This window comes from Argopecten irradians, chromosome 6 (genome assembly GCF_041381155.1).
Source record: "Argopecten irradians isolate NY chromosome 6, Ai_NY, whole genome shotgun sequence".
Classification (NCBI taxonomy): Eukaryota; Metazoa; Mollusca; class Bivalvia; order Pectinida; family Pectinidae; genus Argopecten; species Argopecten irradians.
The window spans coordinates 46,476,152-46,495,590 of record NC_091139.1 but is presented as its reverse complement, the minus strand read 5'-3'; the positions used below and the strand labels follow the sequence as shown (position 1 = coordinate 46,495,590).

Genomic DNA, 19,439 nt, shown 5'->3' with positions numbered 1-19,439 from the left:
GTCTAGATCTCCATTTTAATCGGACTAAAATGAGGACATCACCGGGATAATGCTGTACATGTAGGAGAAGTACCTTATACAGTGTATGTACAAACAACCAGGTGTCATGGAAGACGTTAATCGCACATACTGTAAATATTGATAGTTTAGGGGTAACCAGACGTTTATCACACATACTGTAAATGTTGATAGTTTAGGGGTAACCAGACGTTTATCACACATACTGTAAATGTTGATAGTTTAGGGGTAACCAGACGTTTATCACACATACTGTAAATGTTGATATTTTAGGGGTAACCAGACACTTCACACACACTATAAATGTTGATATTTTATGGGTAACCAGACACTTCACACACACTATAAATGTTGATATTTTAGGGGTAACCAGACACTTATCACACATACTGTTAATGTTGATATTTTAGGGGTAACCAGACACTTCACAAACACTATAAATGTTGATATTTTAGGGGTAACCAGACACTTCACAAACACTGTAAATGTTGATATTTTAGGGGTAACCAGACACTTATCACACATACTGTTAATGTTGATATTTTAGGGGTAACCAGACACTTCACAAACACTATAAATGTTGATATTTTAGGGGTAACCAGACACTTCACAAACACTATAAATGTTGATATTTTAGGGGTAACCAGACACTTCACAAACACTGTAAATGTTGATATTTTAGGGGTAACCAGACACTTCACACACACTATAAATGTTGATATTTTAGGGATAACCAGACACTTCACACACACTATAAATGTTATTTTAGGGGTAACCAGACACGTATCACACATACTGTATATGTTCATATTTTAGGGGTAACCAGATGTTTATCACACATACTGTAAATGTTGATATTTTAGGGGCAATCATATTTTTGTGGGGGGGGGGGGGGGGGATTGGGTTTGGGGGGGTTCGTTTTCCATTGTACCAGAATTCTGCATCACACCATTATTGTGACATTCTTATGTGAGTGGTAAATAAATTGATAACAAAAAAAGTGCCCAATGCATAAGTAATTAACATATTACATTACTTAATGACCGGGACACCTGAATTAAAGCTCCTGAATTAAGGTGTTGTAGCACCTTTGTCATCTTAATGTACAGGGCCCCATACAACATGGTCGTATTTCTCCCGTAGGACTTGCTCCAGTTCCTTACTCTGCTCTGCATCTCTTGTCTCCACTACACATTTCACCTGTCAATCACAAAGAAAGCTTTTAACCAATGAAACTGAATATAAGGGATAGGACAATGAAACTTAGTGAGGCAACTTTTACAAGGGAAATAACCCCTACTTCAGAAAAAATCATGACAGAATTTAGTCAGAATATTACAATACTCTCACAAAGGGAAACAACTCCAATTAATTTGTAAGTAACCACATTATGATTTCTCCATAATGACCAATACCCACCAGTAATATATAATACTATAATTACGGACAGGGATTAACTATTGGCCTCCATGCTATAAGTAACAGTGTAATTGTTAACAAGAGAATAGACATGTTTGTATTTGTTGAAGTAAAATATGTTTGTACCTGTACTGAAAAAATGTCTGACTTTATCCACGCTCGCTCATGGTACATATCCTTTAGACTGTAAAGAAAAAGGAGAACAAATATTGTAATTAGGGGACAAGGTGTAATTAGGGGACAAGGTGTAATTAGGGGACAAGGTGAGTTTTATTAAATATATATCATGTTAATGACAGCTACAAACTCGGACGGCTGTCAAACATCTTTATATACTTCAGATTTATTACAAATATTTTTTTCTCTAACAACAACCTTAATTTAAACAAATAAAATGCAGTGTGGGTAAAACAAAACAAATCAGCCCAAATGTTTGAGATTACCTGAGTATATACGAAGTGACTAAAACATGAATATGGTACCTAATTCCCATCTTTGAGATGGTCCTGGCGAGTTCTGTTATACCACCTGGTCTGTCACTGACCGTCACCACAAACCTGACCAGTCGTCCATCAGCCGCGAGACCCCTCTCTATGACACGACCCAGACATGTGGTGTCAATGTTACCGCCACACAGGATCACAACTACTCTGTATAGGTCAAATGTACAGCAGCCATATTATAAAGAAACACACAATATATATAGTGGAAACTACAACATGCTTCTCATAAAGTCTCTTAACAAATTTAATTGCTATCATGATTATAGTTTATCAATTCCAAGGTGCTTGTAAAGAATCAGGACCTTTGCATTAACAAAACTACAAATATTGTCTTTTTGTATATTACCAATCAAAAGACTGTGCTTGCTTTTAGTTTCTATTCAGAAACTTAAGCACTTTTCACTAAATACAACTGTAAGCACAGTAGAAGCATTGATATCAGCACTTTTAATCACTAACAGAAAATTCAAGACCTTTTCAGCCACAGTCCCTTTATAATTTTAATAAAATGGATTAAAGTGGTATTAAGCACTTTTTCATGCATTAAACCAAAATTCAAACACTTTTCAAGCAGGGACTCCAATTCAAGTTCTTTTTATGCACTGACCAAAAATACAAGTACTTTTCAAGCAGTGCCATAAACTTTAGCCCTTTTTATATTGACCCAGAATATGAGCATCATTCAAGCTCTCAGTTCATAGACTTTTTATCTTCTGCTGTGAACTGTGTACTCACTTTTTCCCAGACAACTCTGGTAGCATGCCCTGTATAATGGCGGCCAGACCAGTAGCCCCCGCCCCCTCCACAACCGCCTTCTCTAGCTCTATCAGTCGCAGGATGGCCAGGGCGATGCTCTGTTCCTCGACCACCACCATCTTGTCTATGAGAGGGGCAGCAGTGACAAAAGCGTTCACCCCTACAGTGGGAACGGCCAGACCTACAACATATACATACACGACCAGTAAGTACACAGCCAGACCTACAACATATACGTACACAACCAGTAAGTACACAGCCAGACCTACAACATATACATACATGACCAGTAAGTACACAGCCAGACCTACAACATATACGTACATGACCAGTTAGTACACAGCCAGACCTACAACATATACGTACATGACCAGCAAGTACACAGCTAGACCTACAACATATACGTACATGACCAGCAAGTACACAGCCAGACCTACAACATATACATACACGACCAGTTAGTACAGACTTATTGTACAGATTGTACCAGCAGTAAAATGGCAAATTATACAATAGTAGCATTTTGATGAAGTTGATGCATGTTTTTATTGACTAAAGAAAACTAATAAACTGAGGACAACTTACCTAGATTATGTTGTTGTGAAAATTTAATAGAAGTAATGATATTTGATTTATGCTTTCATCTAGCTTCAATATCAATATCTACACATTAAGAAATGTAATAGCCATTTGTGTTAGAAAGCAAAAATCAAAGTCTTGTCCATTTTATTGTCAGCTTCAACTCAAATGTAATGTGTTTGCGACAGCCTTTCAGACCTGGATTTCGTCAGTCAGAGAGTTTGTGTATTATTATCACAGCAGTAGATAAGTTAGACCTGGAATTACCATGTTATACATCACTCTCATAAAAACTCAAATCTGTGAGCTAGCAGTTTCAGTATTAGATTGCCAAACAAAAATTAATTTCTGACACATTTTAAACAACATTAGGCACTCTAACCCTATTACATGTGCCATGTATGGACAGTTTCTACAAGTAGCTAGACATTCTCATCCTATCCATTCTGTGATTCCTCTAACCCTAATAGCACACAAGAGAATCTCTGCAAATCCCTTTAAAACTTTCTCTGCATACTGTTACACCAATATCACTGTGCTATGAAGCTTTCGGAGCCCTCTAGACTTATTGTTTCTGCTGACCAGTAGCACACACCAATATCACTGTGCTATGAAGCTTTCGGAGCCCTCTAGACTTATTGTTTCTGCTGACCAGTAGCACACACCAATATCACTGTGCTATGAAGCTTTCGGAGCCCTCTACACTTATTGTTTCTGATGACCAGTAGCACACACCAATATCACTGTGCTATATGAAGCTTTCACATGTTCTGCGACCATAGCACACACCAATATCACTGTGCTATGAAGCTTTCGAGCCCTCTAACTTATTGTTTCTGCTGACCAGTAGCACACACCAATATCACTGTGCTATGAAGCTTTCGGATTGTTTTGTCTTCTGCTGACACTGTGCTATGTTTCAGAGCCCTCTGACACACACACCAATATCACTGTGCTATGAAGCTTTCGGAGCCCTCTACACTTATTGTTTCTGCTGACCAGTAGCACACACCAATATCACTGTGCTATGAAGCTTTCAGAGCCCTCTAGACTTATTGTTTCTGCTGACCAGTAGCACACACCAATATCACTGTGCTATGAAGCTTTCGGAGCCCTCTACACTTATTGTTTCTGCTGACCAGTAGCACACACCAATATCACTGTGCTATGAAGCTTTCAGAGCCCTCTAGACTTATTGTTTCTGCTGACCAGTAGCACACACCAATATCACTGTGCTATGAAGCTTTCGGAGCCCTCTACACTTATTGTTTCTGCTGACAGTAGCACTAATATTGCCTGACGGCGACATAAAACCCTTCGACTTCTTTGGGTTTATTGAATGCTAGTTGGTCTGTAATAATTCCCCACTGGCACCTCAATGATGACATCATAACCAAGTAACCAATCGGCGTACAAGAATCAATCAAAGTGAACAGGTGAAAAAGGTATAACCAGGTGAGTTCTAATAACATGGCAGGCAGATTAGCAACCAGTCCTGACTGTTACCATCCTGGGATGGTAGTCAGTGTCCCTATATAGAGGGCTCAATCAGAAGCTTACCATCGGCTAGTGTCGAGATCATTTTCCCAGCTTTCAGAGTACCTGTTCAGTCAGAACCAAGAATGCTGTACGACATCAAATATTTGTGGATGAAATACACTTTTTTTGTAGCTTGGGACTTTTTAACAATTTTTGGGATAAAAACCTTTGTGGTAGTATAGCTATTAATCTATTTGTACCTACAGATTTCACATTTGTAGACAAGGTAACGCAATATCTCAAATGCAAATCTAAGTGATGCAGTGTTAGAAATAACAAAATCAATAGGAAAGATAGAGACTGATGCAGACAAAAAGAGAATTGGATTCATCCAGAATTGATCTCTTGGTGAAAGTGTTTCCCAAGAAATGGCATGTTTGTCTTACCATCAGCCAGTGTTGAAGTTGTAGAAGTGTAGACAGGCTTGCCAGCTTTCAATGCTTCAGCAAAACTAGGGCAGGTCTCCGACTCCACTCCCTGTGAGGATCAAAGTGTATGTAGGACGTTGCTATGGTGATAATAATTTCAAATATAAACAAAAGGCCCAGAGAGCCTGTATCACTCACCTTGTTGTTTTTTTTAGTAATTATTACAAAGACTCTTACAATTAGAACAAGATGCCCAGAGGGCCTGTATCGCTCACTTGAGGTTTTTTTTTTGGTAATTATCACAAAAACTCTTACAATTAGAACAAGAGGTCCAGAGGGACTGTATCGCTCTCCTGGTTTTTTTTATTAATTATCACAAAGACTCTTACAATTAGAACAAGAGGCCCAGACGGCCTGTATCGCTCACCTGGTTTGAAACGCTAAGTAATGTTCTGAATACAGGTTCATTGTTTCTTTTCTGAAAGAATTTGAATATTTACTCCAATTCCCTTATTGGACCCCACTCTTTCTGCTCCAGAGGGTCAAAGCCAAAATTTGTACAAATTCTGATACCCTTCCTTCAAGGATGTTTCTTGGCCAAATTTGGTTACAATCCATGCAGAACTCTAGGACTAGTAATAATTTAAATGATTTACCTCTATTTCCCCTATTGGGCCCCGCCCCTCCTTCCCCAGGGGGGTCAGAGCCAAAATTTATACAAACTCTGTTCCCCTTCCCTAAGTATGTTTCTGGCCAAATTTGGTTATAATCCATGCTTAACTCTATGACTAGTAGCGATTTAAAGAATTTACCCCTATTTCCCCTATTGGGCCCCACCCTTTCTGCCCCTGGGGGGTTCAGAGCCAAAATTTATACAAACTCTATTCCCCTTCCCCAGATGATGTTTCTGGCTAAATGTAGTCATAATCCATGCAGAACTCTATGACTAGTAGCGAATTAAAGAATTTACCCCTATTTCCCTATTGGGCTCTGCCCCTCCTACCCCCAGGGGGTCAGAGCCAAAAGATATACAAACCCTGTTCCCCTTCCCCAGAGGATGTTTCTGGCCATATTTGGTTACAATCCATGTAGAACTCTATGACTAGTAGCGATTTAAAGGAAATGGTGATGGATGACGGACGGACGGATGGACAGACAACGGACGCCGCGCCATGACATAAGCTCACTGGCCCTTCGGGCCACGTGAGCTAAAATGAGCAATCTGTTCGATTCTGATCCGAGATACTTACAATAATCTGGACAGATGGCTTGAGACTTTTGATCGCCAGTGCGGCCCCAGCGATGAGACCAGCGCCACCTACTGGGATGATACAGGCATCAAGGTCAGGGACTTGCTCCAGGATTTCCAGGCCGACAGTTCCTTGGCCAGCCAGGATGTGTGGGTGATCATATCTAACAACAAAATATATAATACTTTCCTGACATCTTATAGGTGTAGATAGTAAAGTGTGCATTCTAATAGTAAAACAAATACCATTAATGAAAATCACAACTAAGGTATTCATAACAGTTATAAGAATGTCACAGACATAATATTAGTTAGGGTTTCTGGACCAGTACTTAAAAGTCATTCACAGACTTTGACCCTTGTTTCCTTAAATGAAGGTCAAGGTCAAAGTCTTGCTATAGTCCAATTACCAGGTCTCTTTCAGTGAAAGATTTAAAACGTGTTAGATCATCTGACACCACTGTGTAATGTTGAATGAGAATTGGGATCATTGATTTAAAAAAAACTTGTAAGTAAATTTAAGGTTCAAGGTTAAGTCCCTAGGCCTTATAGACATTACAGGGAAAAGATGACAACAAATACACTATACAATGTTTTCACAGAGAAAATTTCACAGATGAATTATCCACAGTTTACTATAATCTCATTTCCCTTCTGTCTGGTAATCCCACAAAAGATTGCATCTTATAAAGAAGACAAGGAATAAAATCTATATACAAACCCATTGATGTATCGTAGACCCTCTTGCTTGCCGAGTTTCATTGCATATTCCCTCGACTTTAATAAAGAAGACAAGGAATAAAATCTATATACAAACCCGTTGATGTATCGTAGACCCTCTTGCTTGCCGAGGTTCATTGCATATTCCCTCGACTAAAAAATATAATCATACACTGACAATAACTGAACCATATATCAAACAGATATCTTTACATAGATCTGTTTACCAAAGTAAAATTTACAAGTACATGTAGTATGCTTTTTAGTTACTTATTGTCATCTGCATACTTCAAATAAAACATACATGTAACAAGAATTACACAGAAGTGGATGTGTCGCCTGCACAACAGCATCACAAAAAATAGTTATTTACAGTTGAAAATATTGTTAATAATTAGGTGAAGTTATCAAATCTGGTAACTCTTGCAAATATTAATGGATTTTGACCAGTATCGAACCCATCTAAGATCTCATTGATATAAAGCAATACACCAAATTTGGTTGAAATCGGACAATAAATACTAAAGTTATTGAGTGGAAACCATTGTTTGACGATTTTAAAGTCCCGTAACTCTTGCAGATATTGACAGATTTTGACCAGTATCGAACCCATCAAAAACTCATTGATATAAATAACTACACTAAATTTGGTTGAAATCGGACAATAAATACTAAAGTAATCGAGCAGAAACCATGGATTTATCTGTTTTGACGATCTAAAGTCCCGTAACTCTAGCAAATATTGACGGATTTTGACCATTATCGAACTCATCTGAGATCTCATTAATATTAATCAATTTATAAAATTTTGTTGAAATTGGACAATAAATATTTAAGTTATTGAGCGGAAACCATGGATTTATCTGTTTTGACGATTTTAAAGTCCTGTAACTCTTGCAAATATTGACAAATTTTGACCATTATCAAACTCATTCAAGATCTCATTGATAGAAAGCAATATACCAAATTTGGTTGAAATCAGACAATAAATATTTAAGGTATGGCACGGAAACTGTTTCCTGGACACCGACATAGTGATACCTAAGTGTCACCCTTGCGTTGCAGGCGACACAAAAATGAATCACTGAGAAATAGAATCAATCACAGGTACAGTCTAAAATTCAACACAACATCACATCTCTACCCATTGTAGCTGTGAAGGGGAAGAATGCTTCCCCTAGATCGATAAAATTGAAGGCATTAATTGTCTTCCCTTGATAGACGATATACAGGGATAGATTATATTCCCCTAGAAAGATATTACAGAAGGAACAGATAGTCTCCCCCTAGATAGATATTACAGAAGGAACAGATAGTCTCCCCCTAGATAGATATTACAGAAGGAACAGATAGTCTCCCCCTAGATAGATATTACAGAAGGAACAGATAGTCTCCCCCTAGATAGATATTACAGAAGGAACAGATTGCCCCCCTATAACAGAGGAACAGATAGTTCTAGAAGTTGGGAACAGATTGCTCCCCTAGATAGATATTACAGAAGGAACAGAGATTGAGTCTCCCCCTAGATAGATATTACAGAAGGAACAGATAGTCTCCCCTAGATAGATATTACAGAAGGAACAGATAGTCTAATAGATATCAGAAGAACAGATAGTCTCCCCTAGATAGATATTACAGAAGGAACAAAGATAGTCTCCCCTAGATGATATTACAGAAGAACAGATGTCTCCCCTAGATAGATATTACAGAAGGAACAGATAGTCTCCCCTAGATAGATATTACAGAAGGAACAGATAGTCTCCCCCTAGATAGATATTACAGAAGGAACAGATGTCTCCCCTAGATAGTATTACGAGAACAGATAGTCTCCCCTATAGATATTACAGAAGGAACAGATGTCTCCCCTAGATAGATATTACAGAAGGAACAGATAGTCTCCCCTAGATAGATTTACAGAAGGAACAGAATCCCCCTAGATAGATATTACAGAAGGAACAGATGTCTCCCCCTAGATAGATATTACAGAAGGAACAGATGTCTCCCCTAGATAGATATACAGAAGGAACAGATTGTCTCCCCCTAGATAGATATTACAGAAGGAACAGATAGTCTCCCCTAGATAGATATTACAGAAGGAACAGATAGTCTCCCCCTAGATAGATATTACAGAAGGAACAGATAGTCTCCCCTAGATAGATATTACAGAAGGAACAGATAGTCTCCCCCTAGATAGATATTACAGAAGGAACAGATAGTCTCCCCCTAGATAGATATTACAGAAGGAACAGATTGTCTCCCCTAGATAGATATTACAGAAGGAACAGATAGTCTCCCCTAGATAGATATTACAGAAGGAACAGATAGTCTCCCCCTAGATAGATATTACAGAAGGAACAGATAGTCTCCCCCTAGATAGATATTACAGAAGGAACAGATTGCCTCCCCTAGATAGATATTACAGAAAGAACAGACTGTCTCCCCTGGATCGATAATATTGAAGGCATTGATAGTCTTCCCTTGATAGACGATATGCAGGGATGGATTGTCTCCCCCTAGATAGATATTACAGAAGAAACAGATTGTCTCCCCCTAGATAGATATTCCAGAAGGAACAGATTGTCTCCCCCTAGATAGATATTACAGAAGGAACAGATTGTCTCCCCTAGATAGATATTACAGAAGTAACAGATTGTCTCCCCCTAGATAGATATTACAGAAGTAACAGATTGTCTCCCCTAGACAGATATTACAGAAGGAACAGATTGTCTCCCCCTAGATAAATATTACAGAAGGAACAGATTGTCTCCCCCTAGATAAATATTACAGAAGTAACGGATTGTCTCCCCCTAGATAGATAAGACAGAAGCCTTGATGGCTAAAGTTGAAGGAATCCAGATGATTACAAGGTTGGAGGTTTGATGTTTTAGTGATAAACTGCTGACATAAACAAAACGTGCCTGCCCCTCCTTTTAGCGATAGTTATCTTTTACAGATAATACAATCAGGGTCATCCATTAACAAAGGACAGATAAGAGTTATCTAAACCTTAAAACCTCTGAGGTGAGGGAGATTGATTTAAGATGATTATAAATGTTCCATGATAAAGATCAACCCATATTTAGCAACAGGGGCTTGGAGCATGTTCAACCCACTGTTCAAAGATATGTATAGAACCATACCTTGCACCATTAGATAGGTCACAGCCTAGGGGAACCTACATATGAAATTTGAAACAGATCCCTTCAGTAATTTCGGAGAAATAGCAGTAACAAACATCAACTGCCAAAATCCAAGATGGCTGCTGGGGGCCATATTGTTTTTCTTATCAGTCTGAAAATCAGCATGACACTCCTAGGGCCCTAGGGGAACCTACATATGAAATTTGAAGCAGATCCCTTTGGTAATTTCTGAGTAATAGTGGTAACAAACATCAACTGCCAAAATCCAAGATGGCTGCCTGGTGGCCATATTGTTATTTTAGATCAGTCTCAAATTAGCATGAGACTCTGTGTGCCCTGGGGAAACCTACATATGAAATTTGAGACAGATCCCTTGAGTATTTTCTGAGAAATAGCGGTTACAAACATTAACTACCCAAATCCAAGATGGCTGCCTGGCGGCCATATTGGTTTTCCAATCAGTCTGAAAATCTGCATGACACTCCGTGTGCCCTAGGGGGACCTACATGTAAATATGAAATTTGAGACAGATCCCTTCAGTAATTTCTGAGAAACAGCGGTAACAAACATCAACTGCCAAAATCCAAGATGGCTGCCTGGCGGCCATATTGTTTTTCCGATCACTCTGAACATCTGCATGACACTTCAAGGGCCTTAGGGAAACTACATAATAAGTTTGAGACAGATCCCTTGAAGGCTTTCTGAGAAATAATGGTTACAAACATCAACTACCAAAATCCAAGATGGCTGCCTGGTGGCCATATTGGTTTTCCCATCTGTCTGAAAATCTGCATGACACTCTGTGTACCCTAGGGGGCCTACATATGAAATTTGAGACAGATCCCTTCTGTAATTTCTGAGAAACAGTGTTAACGAGCATTGTTTATGGACGGACGACGGATGAAGGACGACGGACCACGGACCACGGACATAAGGTAATTTGAATAGCCTACCATCTAATGATGGTGGGCTAATAAAAACTTTACCTCCGAAATATCCTTCCCTGTGACAATCACATGAGCTCCGTAGGAACGACACGCCTGCACCTTCATCAGTGGAGCTATTTTAGGCATCACCACGGTGATAGGGATGTTGAGTTCTTTGCCATGGTAACTGAGTGCAAGGGCGTGGTTACCAGCACTGGCGGCCACAACTCCTTTCTCTTTCTGCTCCTGTGGGGTCAGCAATGTACTATAGATACATGTATCTTACATGGTCTCAAAAAGGCATTTCTTTATACATGCTTTTATAAGATATTAAAAAGATTATTTAAATTTAATTTTCTAATTTGCTCTGAAATATTTTATCTATGGATTCATGGAGGTAGAAGCTTCCCTTCATCCCCTGTTCTTACCTGTGGTAACATCATCAGTGTATATCTTGCTCCTCTTTCCTTGAAACTGTCAAATGCCAAGAAAATGATCATTACATATCAAAATCTATAAAATTCTTTGACTAATGAGACATTGATAAAAATAACTAACATTATAATCAGTAATTTATTCAGTAATTTTCTCTTGAGATCAAATGCTGATTACTTCATTTTTCCACTCAAAATCAAATGACAGCAATGAACAAGTATTCCCATGGGGAGATAACTCTGAATAAGTCAAAGACTCAATAGTGCCCTATTTCAGTGATAAGTTACATTCTGTAAGCTCCAACTTATAATGAACTCTAAAATATGAAATTTTAAAATCTTTTTGTGCATCTGGACTAAACAATATATAATTTTATAGATTGCATAACAAGAATTCCACTAATCTCAAAGTTTATCAGCTGACTTGACAGTATTTTTTTCACTATAACAAAGTCAAGTCTTGATTAGAGCTATGATGTGATGTGCTAAGGATATAATGAATTTACCTTCCAGTGAACTGCAGAAATTCTTTTTTAAAGAATAGATTCACGCCCAAAAGTCCAGACAATCGAGATCTCTGACAAATGGAAGGATATTTTCACAGATAAGCAGTAAATTCTGTTAAGTTCATATTGTGTCCAGAAACACATACAACCTGTCTTTTTTATATTTAAAATCAAATTTTAAAAAGTAAAAGGAGAGGAGAAAATGTAGCGGCCAGACATGGTTACACTGCTGGAACCAACAGAACTCTAGAAGTGGCTACCAGGAAAGTCGTAGACAGAGTTAGGTAGGTGGTAAACCAGTAATTACATGAAGAGGACTACCTGGTCACTGGGTGTCTCAGTTCAGCTCTGCTACAAATAAATAAAGAAAATATGAGAAAACAAACATTAATATGTTAATTACATGTAATACCTACCGTACATGGAGTCTTCATGACACCATCCCTGATTTTGTAGGCGGCAGCGCTGATGTCCTCAAACTGTATCTGCTTAGGATTGTCAGGATCACAGAACTCATCTTTCAGCGTCGACATACTTATCTGTCTCTCAAACTTGGGCTCCGCTTTCTCTGTTACCAAGGTTACAGGTTCGCCATCCAATGATGTGGAAGCCTGCTGTAATATTGTAAATATTCATGTTTTAGTGATACTACACGTATTATCAATAAAATATTTGATTATAATGACTACATGTAACTTAGAGAAAACAAACAAAAGAGTAATAGGTAACACTATACAAATAAATATCCATTTCACCACTATGAGTCTGGAGAGGCTTACAGACTTGTTTTATTATCTGGCGTTGGATTCCGTCACACAACAAAGGAATCAACATATAAAACACTTAACATGTACAGTCCATATGTTTTATAATGATGAGGCGACATATTATCCTTTATACCAAACAGACTCTGGGTCAGATAGCTGTAACACCATACATCTCCCCTACATGTGTCTTTCAGTAAGTCAGCCCCTATATGTATGAGCAGAAACATATATATACATAAAGATTGGAAACTCTTTCTTTGTCTTTGTTGACAGCCAGCTGATGGACCTATGGTTTATAGGCACTTTCCCTGGGCTAGCTACTTTTAAGTGTACTCTTTTAAACATGATATTTTTGCATCAACACAAAGTTTAAACATTACATCATGGTTTTATATAACCAGTTTTCCCAATTGATGTTATCTAAAATGATTTTTGAAAGCATGAAAATAAGCAATTTTACCCGGTTTTTCAAATATCAGACATTAAACTGGAAATGCTTTTTGTTTATTAATTTATCAGTTAAAATATTATTTTTTCTTACCAAAATCGTTCTCACACCATCTTAAAATTACTTAACTTTTATAACATATCAAAGTTATTCTGCTGTATTTAGGTTTATCTAAAAACCCAAAGCACATACAAAGGTTCATCTGCCTATCGTAAAAATGGCAGAGTTGCCAATCTCTCTAATATATGCTAATATATTTCTGCAAGGATGTATATGAATGTATAAACACAGTCGCCAATAAATTCACTGATTTAAAAGCTTGTTGAGTTTGGATGATATTGTGCTGGATTGATACCCTCAGTGTGTGCCTGTATATTGAGCTTTTTGTCATGTAATAGAGAAGAGATTTAGCATGCAAGGAATTTGAACCCATAACCATAGGCTGACTGGGTCACCCTTCAACTCCTGACCTACAATGTTCAGAGAAATACTCCTATCACAAAGTTACAAGGTGACGATCAATACCACTGTGTACACACAAATTAAACTGTAAACAAAGCAATAATACATACATGGCATCATGTGACACTCATATGTAATCAGGTGGGATAAGACCTCATATATATCTGAATCAATCAAAACTTATCACCTCTATGGATTTTATACATGTGTAACAGGAGAGGAGAAAATGTAGCGGCCAGACCGGGATTCGAACCCGGGACCCTCAGAATACTAGCCGAGTGCTCTACCGACTGAGCTACCTGGTCACCGATGATCGACCCAGTCCAATCCCGCTACACTCCTCCCTCCTTTCTCGAAGTCTTCGCCCTCGAAGACACACGAGACCCTTCCAAACACCACCACCGTGGGTTATTTAGTTGGGCGCCAATTCTGTAACAGGAGAGAAGAAAATGTAGCGGCCAGACCGGGATTCGAACCCGGGACCCTCCGAATACTAGCCGAGTGCTCTACCGACTGAGCTACCTGGTCACCGATGATCGACCCAGTCCAATCCCGCTACACATGCATAAATTCAAAAGAATTTAGTATATTAGTGACACTATAACTCTGTCTGAATATGATAGTCACTTCAATAAACTACAATGTAGTCTGACACTTTATCTTGTAAATGAAGAGTTCATTTTCATATATATATAAGTTTAAGCAGAAACATATATTATGTACTGTATATGTTTCTGGTTTAAGGTCCTACGTGTACTGTAAACATGTATTTGGATAATCGGATGCCCTTCCCTTTCCTTTCCCTGAAGTGTGCCATCATCACCGTGAACAATATACTATTCACCTTCAGTTTCACCTTGAGTAAAGTTTACATTATAGTAGTCATATTCACCATTTTCAACCCCCATAAAATCTGAAAAAATAAAGCATTGTCGGATAAGTTAAAATCATACGTGGAATGTGATGTGCAAGTTGTAAACAATCGGATTCTTTGCCCTTGGCTCGTAATGGCAACACGAAAGGCAAATTATGCATTTATTGTCATCATAAAGGGTTTCTTTCGTTTTCTTTTATAAACAAATGTAATCAAACTCAGTAACTCTTACTATCACATTGACTTATACTCACCATCGTCAATTCGTACTCGTTGAAATCGTCCCGTCAGAAAACGTAAACAACAACACGTTAGGCTTATTTTGTGATCGAACTTCTCCTTAGCCGTTAGCCAATCAAATCTTCGAAGAAGCCACACACCCCTAATGCACAGCCAATCACAATAGAGCTTACATCAGCATTCATATGCGACCTTCACATGCTTCGTTGCACAGGGACTCGAAACATTTAATGGGCCCGGCACCATAAAACTTTTCTCTCGTTTTTTTCTCGTTAACAATTACAAATAGGAAGATAACTGATGTTTGCTCATAATTTGAACAAATAACTGGTGTTTTAATCGTGTAGACATATGTCTAACTAACACAAAAAATGATATAAACTAATTTATTTTGCTTTTGGTGCATGCGCAATCAGTACTTCATTCCATATAGGACATATTTCGGAATTCTTTATTTTTAATATTTTTGTATTGAAGTAAAATTAGGAAGTCAAACTTTTCAATGGTGGTAGTAATGGACAGTAAGTAACTTTTGTAACTGAAAAAAACCAACTAATTCGTGCTTTTGGGTTGTTTTTTTTTCTCTCTTTTTTCCCCCCAGTTTTTGTTGTTGTTTTGTTTTAGGGAAAAACTACCATTTTTCAGCAGCGTCGCATCTTATATTTAAATAATGGTTGAACGACATTCTTTCTTAATTTATATTGAAGCACTGATTTCAAGCACGGTTTCTCACAAAAGTTTGCAAACAACATTTTTACATCAATGCTTATAACTAATTTTATAATCTGTTCTAGTTTACAAGGGATTCTTTTTTCCGATTGATTTAATTTGATTTAACATATTTTATTGCAAATATATACAAAAGGATTGGGTACAAGTTTTATGCAACTTATATTGCCACCCTTTCCAAAATACAGAACGAATACAAGCATGATATGCAAAGTAATGAAATATATAAATATGATTAAATAGTAAATAAGAACACTTTGGAGAGAAAGAGAGAGAGAGAGAGAGAGAGAGAGGGAGAGGGGGGGAGGGGGGGAGAGGAAGAAAATTCAATGTCTTAAAATTGTAATACTAAATCGACTTGATTAATAAATAATAATTTACGGCAACAGTTGGACTAATTATCTCGTTCTTTGCCTTACCTCTAAGAGAATGTCCATCACACTCCTAAAATCTTTCTCCTAGCTGTTCAGGTCTTCCATCAAATCCATAAGCAATCGTCGCCTTAGTACCAACTTGCCATAATATCTAAAATAACGTGATTTAAGTCGATTTCTAGATAACACAAAAATACACAAAAGAGATATCGAAAAGAACTGTTAGGTGTATAACAATAAAGGTATTCGTCTAATATTAAAACCTTTTGCTTAATTTAATAAAGTTTTGAACATATAAAAATATTCCTGTGTTCGTTTCCAGAGACAGATCCTCATTTCCAAACAAGATTAAATTTAAATCAATAAGAACATTTAAATTCATATTATTTAGGCTTTCCAATAGCAAATTCCTTTCAACATTATAATTTTTACATTCGAAAAAAAGTGATGTACACTCTCACAAATATGTCCACAGTTACAGCATGGAGTTTCCACAAGGTTTATCCTGAACAAATCGTAATTTAGGGAACTACATTGATGTCTAAGTTTTGTATGCAATATATTTAACTTCCGGTCACCAATGTCAAAGTAAGAAGGAGAAGATTTTTTTCCGATTCAATATATTTATATCATAAAATATATTAGAACTGTTTTAAAACACTTTCTTGCATAAGATATATATATATAATCATAAAGGATTGATAAATGTAAATGCAAAATAAATGTTATTTCAAAAATACCGAGAAAATCCGAACTGTGGCACACTGCATGTATACATATATGTTACAACGCCAATACATGACTGTAGTCATTTTACAACGATTTTCAAGACTGGGGCAGGTCTTGTGTACAAATGTATGGTAACTAATTTCGGCCATGTCTTTTAGTTTACACATACTTTATTGTCAATACCAAAGACAAAAAGGATCAGATAAAAGTTATTATGTATTTATGGCCCCGTTGGCAGTGTGATATGAAGGTTTATTTACCCGAAGTTGTGATATTTCACTAGGATTTGATGTGATTCAACTAATCACAGATACTTTTGTTTTTGCTTGTTTTAATATTTGTATTAATGTGTACTGTATATATATTATTATATTTGTCTATGCTTCTTGCCACTTTTCGCCTTAAGGAGAAGACCTAGATAGGCCTTGCCTGTTGTCTAATCCTCTTGACTGTAAATAATATGTCAATAAAAGGATCCTTTGTTGAAATTGAAATAACAGACACTGTTATAAACATGAGGTATAATAATGCAACTTATTAACTGATAAAGCCTTCTTCCAAAATAAATGACGAAACAAGAGACAATATACCTAGACAATATTAATGTTAATAACACTAAATAAAAAAATACATCTTAAATGTAATGTCATGTCACATTGATATATAACTCTTTTTGCAGTGTGAAACTTAAAACACGCAAATGTGACAAAATCAGTTACGCTGCAAAACATTGTCGAGGTTTTGTCGCGTTATCGTACTGCCGCACAGTCCACACTGCGCATAGATCTACTAATTTATTTCAATTTGTTCATTGATCGGATTTAGCATATAATATTCCAAATGTTTAGATAAAGATCAAACTTCAGTGAAGGAATTGTCCTATACTGAGATGATATTTCAATAGGCTTGTTATACTGGATACCGCAGAGTCATAAACATAATCAATACATAATTTGGGAATTTGGAGATCCCGCAAATCAGACTGGACAAAACTAGACGCATTTCTGACCTCGGGATATTTGATTTTAGTTTTCAATCATCGGTCAGTTAAAACGTTTTTATATAACAAACTATACTCTGTGATAGAGCCATACATGTACGTATAGGTATATAAAAATTTAATTTCATATGTTACTCTCATTTCTATTGGTTAGATCTTTGGGGTTATTTTTCCATAGACCGAAAGAATGATACGTCAAGTATATTATGGCGTCATACATACAGAACGGTTTCACGGGAAATTTTAAAAGCGGCACAGTCATTGGTCAAAATAAATTATTTGGATAAGATATCAATGCACCGCAACTCCATTTGTTTTATTGTAAAAGTAAGTAAAATCACGGAAATTTATGCATAATTAGTACCTGATTGAGGTATCTGTATTAGATAATAAGCATTATTCCCAATATCTTTTGAGGTTATGAATTCATAGACAAAAAAAAAACGGACGGACATTCTTTTTCATATATGCAAAGTTATTGAGAATATTGCTTAAATGGTAACAGTTACGTGTATCACTGTTGTTACATCAGTGCCCAGTTTCAGCAACAGTCCTTAACTTTAAGGAATCCCGTAATTAACTTAAAATTCTCCATAGAAAAGCATTACAGATCTTCAGGAAAACATCCTAAGTTAAGGAGCTTTCCTTAACTTCTGTAATGCTTTTTTATGGAATAAGTTGAAGAATGTTGATGAAACTGGTCCCAGTACAAGATTGAAAAAAACCAACATCATGCAGCTTTAAGATATTTTATTTGCTCTTGATATTCTAGCAAATTGTCAAATATAAAAGTTCCCATTTTTAGGTGTCAATTAGAACAATTTGGAAACTGGTTAATTGTTATAATAGAATATACTGTACTCAAACAACTTCATCTAACGAGAAATAGTTTGTTTCGAATAACGTGTTTCCAAATATATACCTCGGACACACTTTGTTGAAATTTTTGAAATTAACATATAACGTGTATATTTTACATTTGTTGTATTCTTTAGCAATAAAATGCTTCAGTTAAAAGTACTATTAAAATAAATTTGACAAAACAACAAATTTAATGAAAGAATGCCTGGAATGTGGCTATGTCGTTCACATATTAGAAACAGACTATAGATAGAGTTAGTGGAGGAAAATATGTCACGTGACTTCGGCAGTATCCGGTGAAACTGTCATGGCCGAACTGTCGAAAACTTTACAAACTTATGTGAAGTTGTTTTTATTAGTGCATGCAAGTTTTTAGGCTACTTTGTGCAAATCTGCAACATGCCATAGGGTAGATATGAAGAAAATCGATGTATATTGATTCCCTGGAACGTCCAAAAGTGCGAGATGTACTCGAAGGGACGAAAAATCGGCATAAACATAGCAGGAAAGTTGAAGAAAAAACTGGGAGACACTGATGAAAAAGAACAGGTACAGTTTGTGTGGCGTATTTGAAATGTATTTAATGTTGAAACGTATTAACAACATTATGCAACAATATGACGCGGCAAGTTCACATAATCACAATGCAAAGATCAATCTGATAACATCAGTCACTAGTCTGCCATGTTTTCTAAAACTTCTGAAATATGTAAAAATAAGTCCTACGAATGTTTCCAATCATCACATATTTTATGTTTAATAGTTTACACATATGTGTCTTACTGACCACCGTTATAA

The 19,439-nt window shown here is 36.8% G+C and overlaps 2 protein-coding genes across 6 annotated transcripts in view; one reads left to right on the top strand and one right to left on the bottom strand.

The window, feature by feature from the left end:
* Positions 1-381: 381 nt before the first annotated feature.
* LOC138326076 (L-threonine ammonia-lyase-like) lies at positions 382-15,059 on the bottom strand. Of its 5 annotated transcripts, none has more exons than XM_069272209.1 (13): positions 14,963-15,059; positions 12,574-12,771; positions 12,158-12,228; positions 11,646-11,691; positions 11,278-11,463; positions 7,249-7,304; positions 6,433-6,595; positions 5,201-5,291; positions 4,836-4,877; positions 2,676-2,877; positions 1,881-2,087; positions 1,564-1,621; positions 382-1,218 (listed from the first exon to the last, which is right to left on the bottom strand). In XM_069272209.1, the coding sequence occupies exons 1-13, from the start codon at positions 14,963-14,965 to the stop codon at positions 1,117-1,119; spliced, it is 1,425 nt and encodes a 474-aa protein (XP_069128310.1). In that variant the 5' UTR covers positions 14,966-15,059; the 3' UTR covers positions 382-1,116. The 5 variants fall into 5 exon arrangements, with proteins under 5 accessions (XP_069128310.1, XP_069128311.1, XP_069128314.1 ...); XM_069272210.1 differs by lacking the exon at positions 7,249-7,304 and adding an exon at positions 7,153-7,208 and having other exon boundaries at positions 1,920-2,087; XM_069272213.1 differs by lacking the exons at positions 7,249-7,304; positions 14,963-15,059 and adding exons at positions 7,153-7,208; positions 14,679-14,729.
* Positions 15,060-18,920: 3,861 nt separating this feature from the next.
* Positions 18,921-19,439, top strand: part of LOC138326563 (rho GTPase-activating protein 45-like) — a 61,683-nt gene continuing 61,164 nt past the window's right edge. Inside the window, exon 1 of the mRNA XM_069272660.1 lies at positions 18,921-19,190. Within this exon, the coding sequence (XP_069128761.1) occupies positions 19,107-19,190 (84 nt within the window). The 5' untranslated portion in view covers positions 18,921-19,106. The remainder of the gene's footprint in view (positions 19,191-19,439) is intronic.